Source organism: Sminthopsis crassicaudata, chromosome 5, assembly GCF_048593235.1.
Source record: "Sminthopsis crassicaudata isolate SCR6 chromosome 5, ASM4859323v1, whole genome shotgun sequence".
NCBI classification, from domain to species: Eukaryota; Metazoa; Chordata; class Mammalia; order Dasyuromorphia; family Dasyuridae; genus Sminthopsis; species Sminthopsis crassicaudata.
In genome coordinates this window covers 301,236,182-301,248,443 of record NC_133621.1, presented here as the reverse complement: position 1 = coordinate 301,248,443, position 12,262 = coordinate 301,236,182, and the positions used below count along the sequence as shown (strand labels likewise).

General features: G+C 47.2%; 1 protein-coding gene across 1 annotated transcript; it reads right to left on the bottom strand.

Moving 5' to 3' along the window:
- Positions 1 to 1,736: 1,736 nt before the first annotated feature.
- Positions 1,737 to 7,264, bottom strand: MCHR1 (melanin concentrating hormone receptor 1). The gene is made up of 2 exons (XM_074268115.1): positions 6,970 to 7,264; positions 1,737 to 3,763 (listed from the first exon to the last, which is right to left on the bottom strand). The coding sequence occupies exons 1-2, from the start codon at positions 7,052 to 7,054 to the stop codon at positions 2,787 to 2,789; spliced, it is 1,062 nt and encodes a 353-aa protein (XP_074124216.1). The 5' UTR covers positions 7,055 to 7,264; the 3' UTR covers positions 1,737 to 2,786.
- Positions 7,265 to 12,262: the final 4,998 nt, after the last annotated feature.

The window sequence follows — 12,262 nt, the reverse complement described above, 5'->3', positions numbered from 1 at the left end:
GCTGAAGAAAATGAGATCTTAAAGGAATTCAATGGCTTGTCCAAGGTCACACATATTGTGACCATTCAGGTCCGGCCACACAATTCTGCTGCCTGCTAAATGTGTGTATTATTGTTATTATTATTAATAATACTTGGAGGATCTTTAGTTTAGAGCTATAACTATCAAAGAGGTTCTGGAGTCTATTACCTTCTTTTTCAGATGGGGAAACTGATCCCCAAAGAGGGCCCATGATTTGCCCTGATCATGCAGGTAGAAAATGACAGAGAGCGGATTTGAACTTGGGGCTTCAGACTCCAATGCAATGCTCTTTCCCTTGTACAATACTCCCTTCCCTCTTCTTGAATCTATAAGATAAGGAGGTTAAACTACTGATCTCCTAATTCTAAATCTAAGCTCCTTTCAAAATGTGTGTTATTTATTATTATTATTATAGAAGCTTATAGAATAAGTCACATAATAGAGAAAATATTATCACATTATTTTTTAAAAGGAGGTAATAAATTATTCTCTATTATTATGATATACTTATAAAATATATAAAATTTGATTGCATTATCTTATTAAAAGAAGGTAAGAAATGCTCCCTTACCCACTGCTTTATCCCTTGCCTGTTGCCAAGTGGCTCCCTTGGCAGGAGAAGGCATTTCTCCCATGCCCTCCCAACGCTGCTCCATAGCAGCCATCCCCAAAGGGGGCTAAGCAGGAGGCTGAGGATAAGGTGGTGAAACTGCTGGGAAAGGTGATAGCCCCAAGTGCAGATAGCGGCCCCTGCCCTAATGGTGTTTTCCAGGAATTGCTCCCAACATTGCTCCTCATCTTAGGAGCAGTGCCCCTGGATAGAAGATGCTGGCTGCCTCCCAGTGGTCCAGGCTGTAATAGTCTCTGGGTCCTGGTCCTGCCAGATCTCTAGGTTAAGGGAGATTGGATGGGGAGGGGGCAAGGTCACGGCCATGGTCCAGGGGGTGGTCCTTGGAGCTGTGCCCCTCAGAGGCAGCTACAGTGCATCCTCACTGATAGGTGCAATCAGTCTATCTGGCTGAGTCCTCCTTGTGGATTCAGAGCCATATCCCTCCTTCCTTCTTAATTTTCATTTCCTGGAGTGCAGCCTCTAGGGTTTAACTCTGCCTTCACCAGATGACTCCCTCTCCTTCCCATCCTCCCAAGAGGGCTCTATACCAGGGAGAGACTTTAGACTGCTTTAGATGGAGGATTAGTCTCTCTCTGTGTGTCTGCCCTGAATACATTGAACACATAATAGGGATTCTTTCTTTCCATCACCAGTGCCTAGCATAGTGTCTGGCGCATAGTAGGTGCTTAATAAATCTTTGACAGATTCTATTGATGGCCTAGAAAGCTGCAGAAATCACATGTACTGAAGCTTGTTTAACTGGAGTCTTTTCTTCTTCAATCCAATCCAATAATCATTTAGCAACTAACTGTCACTATGATAGGCAAGGGTGTTACAAAAGCAAGACTGACTCATTCCCGGCCCTCAAGAAGTTGGAGGCGGGGGGCACGTTGAAATTAAAGCATAAACAGATGAGCAAACATAACACATACACTATAAATACATATGTACAAAGAACAAAAGAATGGACAAAAGCCTTTTTTTCCCTCCCCCTCACTCTTCCTAGGAGTTTTTGCTTTTCTAATTCAATTTTGTACAATAGAAAACCCAAGTATTTATTATGTGCAAGGCACTACTGGGAGGGGAGGAAAGAGAGATCCAAAAATGAAGTCCAACAAGCATTTATTAAGTGCCTTCTGCATGCCAGACACTGTGTGTGGCACTGAGGATACACAGACAAAAAATAAACAGCTCCTGCCCACAGGGAGCTTCCACTCTACTGGGGGATGTGACGTACACAGATGAGGAAACACAGCATTTACAAAGGATTTTTCAATTTTCTTTTTTTCAATTCCTTTCTCAATCCCTCTTCTATCCTACGTCCCCCAAGAGACAGTGTTCAAGGTCTCCTTGTTCATTGCCCTGTTCTTCTTAGCAGTTACTGGCTGTCCAACTCAATTCAATACAACGTGCATTTATTAATCACCTATTATGGCCTGGTCTCCGGGATAGAGATACAGAGCCGAACAGTGACATGACCCCTGCCCTCGATGTGCTTATAGTCAAATAGGGAATTTGACGGGTACAGGGATAGATATTATACAAGACAAAAGGCCAGAGGGACAAAGCAGAGACCAGGTCAAATCCCTGGAGGAGGGAAGGGGCAGAATTAGGGGACGAGAGGCATCTGAACTGGCCAATAGGGAAAGGAAGGAGGATCTATTTCAGGCATAGGGGACACAGTGGATTTATAGTCCCCTCACCCCAAAGCATGCGTTTCCCAAGAAGAGGAGCTTGCTGACAAAGTGACAAAGGTGGCTCACTCTGTTTCTCTTCACCTACTGGCTCAGGAGAAAAACTGGTTTGGTTTTTCATGCAAAGGAGAAATGAGGAAGATCTCTGGGGTCATTGGCTCAGCCCCCTCCCCAGAGCTCCCCCAGCCTGCTCTGACTCCTGCTCCTCCAGCTCTTAAGCTCTCGAGCTGCTCCTTGGGGAAATGGTGGGTGACAAAGGCAAGTCTATGTGCATCTTAAGGAGATGTGACTAGGAGCTTAAACTGAATATTTCTCCTTAGTCATCCCATTGCTTTCTGTCCTTCTGAGTCAGACCTCTGTCTCCCCAGAGCCCGGTTTTATCCAGCTCCCCTACCCACAAGCCTCCCCCTGAGCCAGCCCCCCATCAGCTGGTCGGTGCTCCATGGAGCACAGAGGGAGCATCAGGCGCTTTTGGTTTCGGTCATCTCCTCCATGGTGGGGGCAGTGCTGACCGTCCGGAGCTGCCCCGCGGTGGCCGGTTTGACCGAGAGCACCAGGCGTTTGCGGAAGGTCTCACAGAGGATGATGTAGACAAAGGGGTTGAGGCAACTGTTGGCGTAGCCCAGGCTGATGGCCGCGTTGTAGAGGTAGATGAAGGCCAGGGTGGGGCGGCTGATGGAGAGCTGGGTCAGCTGCAGCACGTAGTAGGGCGCCCAGCAGACGAAGAAGACCAGACAGATGGCGATGGCCGTGCGCGTCACCCTCTTGGTCCGCAGCCGGATGCTGCGCTGGGAAGCCGGGGCCACCGAAGAGGTCATCCGCTGGAGAATCCGCGCATAGGCCACCGTGATGACCATGAAGGGCAGGGCGAAGGCCAGGAAGAACTGGTAGAGGGTGAACCAGTACAGGTCAGTCTCTGGGTTGGGCAGGCGGATGCCGCAGCCGACGGTGTCTCCGGGGAAGGGGATGAGCCTGGCATAGAGCCACACCGGGGTGATGCTGATGAAGGACAGCGCCCAGAGGAGACCGATCACCAAGGTGGCCACAGAGGGCTTCCTGAACTTGGTCGAGGAGATGGGGTGGACCGTGGCCAGGTAGCGGTCGATGGCCATCGCCGTGAGGATATAGGTGCTGGTAAACTGGCTGTTGGCGTCCATGGCAGTGATGAGGGTGCACATGGTTTCTCCAAAATGCCAGACCCCGTTGCCCATCAGCTGATGGATCATGAAGGGCATGCCCAACAGAAAGAGCAGGTCCACCACGGAAAGGTTGATGATGAAGATGTCGGGGACGTTGTTGCACCTGTGGAATTTGGACTTCTTCACCACAGTGAAGATGACCATGGAGTTTCCCACAATACCCAGCAAGCAGATGATACCGAACACCGAAGGCATGATGATGTTGACATAGGATACTCGCCACAGGCGTGGCGGCGAAACTGTGGGCAGAGAAAACATGTTGGGGGACAAAGAAAGCCCGGCTGGCCACTCACAGTCTACACGGGTCCTACTGGAGGGGGGACGCAAATGAACCTTACACCCTGTGTCTTACCTCCACCTCTGCCTTTACCCCGACTTCCCTCCCAGTTATCTCAGTGCTGCGTCCTAAGGATCCATCCTTCTTTCCTTCCCATGTCCAGCCCCCTCCCTTCCTTTTCTATGTGTGTATGTTCTATCCATTCAGACTGGCTTCAGCTTACTTCTTTATGACTGTGGGCAAGTCACTTAGCTTTCATGAGCCTCAGATCACCACCGAGGAGCATCTAGTAGAATAGAAAGAGTTCTGGTTTGGGGTCAACGAACCAGGGTTCAAATCCCCAATCTGTCACTTAGCTGAGACTTTGGACAATAATTTCATTTTCCTGGGCCTCAGTTTACTCATTTTAAAAATGAAAGCATTGGTCTTTAGTATCTTTTCCAATCTCTTACCCTTTCACGTCTAAAACATGTTAAGGTTTACAAAATGACTAGTCCTGCCTTCCCTGGCCACCAGTCCTTAGGTGTGGTCTCTGCTTGTTAGAATGTAAGCTCCTTTTTTGTATTTATATTTTGTATCTGTTATCCTTTAGTTATGTTATGCCATTAGTAAGCATATTGTACATGCCTTTTCATTCATTTATTCATTGGTTTGTTCATCCATTCATTCCATCCATCCATCCATGCATCCATCATCCATCTATTCATCCATTTATTTCATCCATGCAATTATCTGTTCATTTCATCCATGCATTTGTGCATCCATCCATCCACCCACCCATCTAATCATCCATCCATCCATTCATCCACGCATTTATGCATGCATCCATTCATCCATTCTTTCTTGTTTCCAGTAACTCCCAGTGTTGTGTCCTCACATCAACCTGAATGGATCCCCTCTTCTTATCCTGCCAGTATTCCCCTCCTGACCTCCAGTATGTGAATTTTGCCAGGTTCTGTCCCCACCTGGGAAGGGATCCCCCTTTTGCCCTCCTAACTTTCTCTCAAAGCACATTATGTCCAAAAATGAGTCTGTGGGATGTGTCCAGGAATGGCAGATTTCTCTCCTAGGCCCTTCAGTAGCCAAAGGGATGGAAAGGGTTCTCTCTGAAAGGGCAGTTCTGAGCCCTCACATTCTCATTTTCAGAGCAGCTGCGAGGAGCAGCTGTCTCGTCTTGCCTGGGTGGCTCTCCTGATGACTGCTCCTGAATGCATCAGCCAAACCGAGCTCCTTGAAGAAACAGGCTCTACATACACACACAGAAACACATGTACATGTATGTGCCTTCTAAACCCTATTAGCACTCACTGTCTTTGGGTTTCTCTCCTAGAGCTTGCAGCCCTTTCTTTGACCTCCACATCATGGGAATCCCCCCCACACACACACACACACAAACACACTCTCCATTTTTCCTTCAGTCTGACTCTTTCTTCCAAGTCTCCAGCCAGGCTGGACTATGAGCAGTTCAGTCCTGGAGTCAGATTGGCTGAATTCTCCAGGAAAAAAAAAACGCATTTTCTTTCTACTCAGCTCACAAAGCTGGGACGAGGAGCCCTAGGAGAACCTCCGAGGGCCCCAGAAGTGGGAGTTCTTCCAGCTCTTGTCTACACCCCCCCTTCCCAGGGCTGCTGAGGACAGTGATCTCCCCAAACCTCAGCAATGAAAGGCAGAGGAGGCAGAACCCCTGACTTTGCATCCTGCCTGGGTCTCTCCCAAGTGGGTAGCCTTGGGACATGCCATTTTCCCTCAGTTTCCTTCTCTGTCAAAGGAGAAAAATTGGATCCCACTACCTTGAAAGTCCCTTCCAGATCTGTCAAAGTGGGGAGTATCATCATTTCTCTTCTCTCGGCTGAGAACATCTCCCCGGGGACTCCGAGGGCTCTGCCATCCTGATGGAGCCCTCCCTGCCTGTGCCTCCCACCATGCTGCTGCAGCCCCCTCTGCTGCTATCGGAGGAACCAAATGAGGCTCCCAGGCAGGAAGATGCCTCTTCCAGTCCCGGCGAGTCTCCCATAATCCACCGTTTATCCAACATGTTCTCCCCACTCTCACACACACTCACACACACACATACTCACACATTCTCACACACACAGTCTCACATACACACAGTCACACACTCACATACTCACACACAGTCACATACACAGTTACACACACACAGTCACACAGTCACACACAGTCACACACACAGTCACACACACAGTCACACAGTCACACACACAATTACACACACAGTCACACACACAGTCACAATCACAGTCACACACACAGTCACACACACAGTCACACACATAGTCACACACAGTCACACACACAGTCACACACACAGTCTCACACACACACAGTCACACACAGAGTCACACACTCACATACTCACACACAGTCACATACACAGTTACACACACAGTCACACACACAGTCACACAGTCACACACAGTCACACACACAGTCACACACACAGTCACACAGTCACACACACAATTACACATACAGTCACACACACAGTCACAATCACAGTCACACACACAGTCACACACACACTCACACACATTCACACACAGTCTCACACACACACACACACACAGTCACACACACAGTCTCACACACACATTCTCACACACTCACACACTCCCCGGCTCTGGAACACACCTCCCTTCTCTCAGCCTTCGCTCTTCCTGAGCCTGCCCTCATCCGCTTCCCTTTCAGGTTTCCCGAGACCGGAGCATGCCCGCGGCTCACAGACCCTGAAGCTGGAAGGGACTCGGCCACTATTTCAGCCTCCCCCCCCCCCCCCCCACTTTACAGAGAAGGAACCGAGGGCCAGGAGGTTAAGTGCTTGCCCAAGGTCACACGGGCTCCTAGTCTGGTGGAAGGACGTTAGAAGGGACCGCAGAAGACATCTAGTCCGGCCCCACTCGTTTTACAGAGGGGGAAACTGAGGCCCAGGGAGGGAGAAGTGACTTGCCCAGTCACATAATTAGCAATCCCGCTTCTCACGGGGGCGGGTGGCCTTTTTCCCCGGGCCCCCGGTTCCAAAGCCAGGGCTCCCTCCCTCCCTCCCTCCCTCGGTCCCCTCTGGAACCCGCACAAAGTTTCCCGGGGCAGTTCGGTCCCGAGGTCCCGCGGAGGGGGGGCGGGGGGCCGCAAGCCCCCAACTCTACTCACAGCCAGAGGTGAGGTTGCCTCCTCCGGGCTCGGAGGCGTTGCTGTCATTGGAGGCGAGGGGCAGCAGAGCCGCGGACAGCTCCATCCTCCCGGCTGCTCCCGCTCCGAGCCTCCCGCTCCCCGCCGCCCACGCAGGCTGCGGCAGCTCCGCGCCTTCTGCCTGCGCCCGGAGCCCGGCCCCGCAGTCCGGAAGGGGGGTCTTCCCGGCCGCCCGCCCGGCAGCTCCCGCGGCGCCCTCCTTCCCCGACTGACATCACCGGGGCCCGGGGACATTCGGAGGCAGATGCGCGGCCCCTCCTGCGTGCCGGGGGAGGCAGACACCGAGACACAGGCACACGCGCGCCCACACACGGACGCACGCACGGACACACGGACACACACACGGACACACGGACACACACACGGACACACACACGGACACACGGACGCACACACGGACACACACACGGACACACACACGGACACACACGGACACACGGACACACACACGGACACACGGACACACGGACACACACACGTGCGCACACTCACACTTTTTGTTCCGGTCTCTCTGCCTTTCTGTACCTATCTCTGTCTCTGTTTCTGTGTGTGTCTCTATCTGTTCGCCTCTGTCTTGTCTCTGTTTCTTTCAGTCTGTCTCTCTGTCTCTGTCTCTCTGTCTCTGTCTCTGTGTCTCTGTCTCTGCCTCTCTGTGCCTGTCTCTCTGCCTTTCTGTCTCTATCTCTGTCTCTGTGTCTCTCTGTTTCTGTCTTTCAGTTTGTCTCTGTCTCTCTATCTCTGTCTTTGTCTCTCTGTGCATGTGTCTGTCTCTCTGTTTTTCCATCTCTTTCTGTCTGCCTTTCTGTCTCTCTGTCTCTCTTTGCCTTTCTGTCTCTGTCTCTTTGTCTCTGTGTCTGTCTCTCTGTCTCTCTCTCTGCCTTTCTGTCTCTATTTCTATCTCTCTTTGCCTTTCTGTCTCTGTGTCTGTCTCTTTGTCTCTGTGTCTGTCTCTTTGTCTCTCTCTCTGCCTTTCTGTCTCTATTTCTATCTCTCTTTGCCTTTCTGTCTCTGTGTCTGTCTCTTTGTCTCTGTGTCTGTCTCTCTGTCTCTCTCTCTGCCTTTCTGTCTCTATTTCTATCTCTCTTTGCCTTTCTGTCTCTGTGTCTGTCTCTTTGTCTCTGTGTCTGTCTCTCTGTCTCTCTCTCTGCCTTTCTGTCTCTATTTCTATCTCTCTTTGCCTTTCTGTCTCTGTGTCTGTCTCTTTGTCTCTGTGTCTGTCTCTCTGTCTCTCTCTCTGCCTTTCTGTCTCTATTTCTGTCTCTCTTTGCCTTTCTGTCTCTTTGTCTCTGTGTCTGTCTCTTTGTCTCTGTGTCTGTCTCTCTGTCTCTCTCTCTGCCTTTCTGTCTCTATTTCTGTCTCTCTTTGCCTTTCTGTCTCTGTCTCTCTGTCCGGACTCTCTCTCTCACTGAGTCAGGGAGGCGGCTGCTGTTAAATCTGTGGCCAGCAGCTCAGACTGGGGAGGGGGTGAGTGGGACATTTGGGAGTGGGGGAACCCCTTCTCTTTGGACCCCGTTCCCCCAAGCCTATCTTTCCCACTTGTCTGCCGGCCACTGCCTCTGGCTGATTTGCCACCAAGCTGTGCAGAGAGGATGAAGTCAGTGAGAGAAGGGAAAAACAGCTGGTTGTTGGCCTTTGAAAGGACTGAGCAGGCACAAGCATGATAGTGACGACATGCCCCTCCTTCTGCCGATGTCACCCCTCCCCAAGTTTAGGGATACCTCGTCCCACACCTGGCCACACGCTTATCGTCCCTTACAAAGCAAGCAAAGAGGGATGCTGTTCCCTGCTTCTCTTTCCTTTCCAAACCTGCCCAGATTCCCATTCCTTCTCTCACTGGACTTGCATCATCTTTCATAAGTTAAATAAGAGCAGAGTTGGAAAACAGCTTTCTTAGGAATTCTGTGCCCCAAGATCCAAGTGGAGAGTAAGGGACTCCCAATCCTTTTCTTGCAGGGAACCTTCTTCCTGTCTTGATCAGCTGGAATTGTACCAGGAGACGTAGCAGTCAGTTTGCTCAGTGAGCTCTGCACAAGCAGACCCTTATGGCTAGGTCTGCCCTTGTTTTAGGGAGAAAATTGAGATACCATTTCCCCAAGGCAATTTCTCTTCCTCCTATTCAGTTCTGAGTCCAAGTGGTCTATTTGCAGTTTGTGTCTCTCTCTCTCCATGATTATTTGTTGATGGATGCACTCTCTATCCGTCTAATCACATGCCCTCGTCTGGACAAGCTGGATATGATGGAGCCTTTAAAGTGCCATATAAATAGCAGCTGCAATTTTTATTATTGTTACCCCATTCTTCCCACTTTTATCAGTGGAACTCAGAAAAAGATGACTGAGCACTCTCCTGCTATCACTCATTCAGTGTTAATGTTCTGCAGGCCATGGTGCAGAGTAGTTGAATGGAAAGATTACCATTCAAGCTCCTCATCTGAAAGCTTTCAAGGCAAGCATCCTTGGGACAGCTCCTGTGCAGAAAGGACCCCAAGATCAATAAGCTTCTCATCCTAGTCTAATTCACCCTTGCAGGTCTCTGTATTTTGTTGGGTTTTTTAAAGCTTTTTATTTACAAAACATATGAATGGATAAATTTTTCAACATTGACCCTTGCAAAACCTTTTGTTCCAAACTTTCTCCTCTTTCCCCCTACCCCTTTCCCTAGCTGGCAGATAGTCTAATATATGTTAAATATGTTAAAATATATGCTAAATCCAATATAGGTATACATATTTATAGTTATCTTGCTGCACAAGAAAAATCAGACCAAGAAGAAAAAATGTCTGAAAAAGAAAACATAATACAAGCGAATATAACAAGGGCTACATTGTGTTCCACACTTTGTTCTCACGGTTCTCTCTCTGGGTGTAGATGGCTCTCTTCATCATTGAACAATTGGAACTGATTTGAATCATCTCAATGGTGAAGAGAGCCACATCCATCAGAATGGAACATCATGTAGTCTTGTTGTTGCCTTGTATAATGATCTCCTGGTTCTGCTCACTTCACTCAGCATCAGTTCCTCTGAGTCTCTCCAGGTCTCTCTGAAATCATCCTGCTGGTCGTTTCTTACAGAACAATAATATTCCATAACATTCATATACCATAATTCATTCAGCCATTCTCCAGCTGATGAGCAGCCACTCAGTTTCTAGTTTCTAGCCACTACAAAAAGAGCTGCCACAAACATTTTTGCACCTGTGGGTCCTTTTTCCTCCTCTAAGATCTCTTTGGGATACAAGCCCAGTAGAAACACTGCTGGGTCAAAGGTTATGTACATTTTAATAACTTTCTGAGCATATTTCCAGACTGCTCTCCAGAATGGTTATATCCATTCACAACTCCACCAACAATGTATCAGTATCCCACTTTTTCCACATCCCCTCCAACATTGGTCATTATGGATTCCTGTCATTTTAGCCAATCAGAGAGGTCTGTTGTGGTATCTCAAAGTCGTCTTAATTTGCATTTCTCTGATCAATAGTGATTTGGAACACCTTTTCATATGGCTAGAAGTAGTTTCAATTTCTTCATCTGAAGATTGTTAGTTTCCTTTGACCATTTATCAATTGGAGAATGGCTTAAACTATTATAAATGTGAGGTCTCTACATTTTGAAAGCAATCGTTCCTCTTAGCTAGTGATTGTTATTTGGTATGGCAACATTTTACTGCTATTATTAATTATGATGATGATGGGATACAGACTAGACTTGTACTTCCTCTACCAAGGCAGGTCAATGCCATCTCTGCAGTTTATAGTCTTTGGACAATTGCCTAGAGTAAGTGACTTGCCATTATGTATCACAGCAGCGCTGGACTTACCACTACTATTATTATTTAGAAATTATATATTGTTTAACAGGACTCAAAGAAAAACAGCTGCAGGACTGGCTCCTCAATTTAGACAGGGAAGTATTACTCTTTCTACCCACTAATTCATCTGAATGCATATACATAGCCGGTGAGTGTCAGAGGCAGGATTTGAGTCCAGACCTTCAGCCTTCTGAGGCTGGCTCACTAACCACTGAACAATAATTATGTAATGGGAGTCTCGGGAGCAAGCATTTTTTGGGGGAGAGGGGGAAAGAATCCCTAAATGCATAGTACCTGGCACATCAATGCTTGGTATATGCTTTCAGATGAATTGTGTTAGAAGGTTATTGCATGACCAATCATCAGAGGATTCGTGGTACCCACATTTTGTCAAATGGGGAGGGGACTAAAAGGCACCACAAAGAGTACTGAAATCAGGAAGATCTGAATTCAAATCCAACCTCACAGACACTTACTAGTTGTGTGACCTTGGCTAAGTCAGTTAAGTGCTGATTGCCTCCATTTCTTTTTTTCTCCATCTGTGAAATGGGGATAATAATCATATTTATCTTCAGGCTTGCTGTGAGAATAAAATGAAAATCTTAAAACACTATATAAATACTAGTTATTATTATGAGGAATTTGTTTTGTTTGATCATACATATTTTTTACTCCCTGCCCCCCAATGTTGAAGTAGAAGGGATAGGAGGGATTAGGAAAGCAATAATAATAATAAAGAAGAAGAAGAAGAAACTCATTAAAGCATTTTTTTTTTTTTTTTTTTTTTTGGTGGCTGAGGCAATTGGGGTTAAGTGACTTGCCCAGAGTCACACAGCCTGGAAGTGTTAAGTGTCTGAGAACAGATTTGAACTCAGGTCCTCCTGACTTCATTAAAACATCTTTTTTTTAAAAAATGGTGGGAAGAAAACAGAATGAAGGGGCAGTTAGATGGCCCAGGGGATAGAGTATCATCATGCAGGACCTGAATTCAAATCCGGACTCAAATGCTGTGTGACCCTGAGCAAGTAACAAAGCCAATTTACCAAAAAAAAAAAAGTAAGCAGTATATAATGGAGGCCTAAAGTTTCATATACAATCCTCTTTTTCTATTCTAATTTGTATGTAGAAATGCCTATTTTATGTCTTTGTTAATTTTTTAAATAATATTTTCCCAATAACATGTAAAAACAATTTTTAACATTTGGGATTTTTTCATTTTGAATTCCAAATTTTATCCTTTTTTTTCTGTCTCCTTCCCATTCCTCAAGATGACAAACAATTTGATATAGGTTATATATGTATTTTTTCTCTCTTTTTTATTAATTTTATAATTATTATTTTTTGACAGTACATATACACGGGCAATTTTTTTTTTACAACATTATCCCTTGTATTCATTTTTCCAAATTTTCCCCTCTCTCCCTCTACTCCCTCCCCTAGATGA

Coding starts and splice junctions, on each gene's coding strand:
- MCHR1 (XM_074268115.1), bottom strand. CDS start 7,054: ATGGAGCTGTCCGCGGCTCTGCTGCCCCTCGCCTCCAATGACAGCAAC. Junction 3,764..6,969: donor AGGCAACCTCACCTCTGGCT/GTGAGTAGAGTT, acceptor CTCTGCCCACAG/TTTCGCCGCCACGCCTGTGG.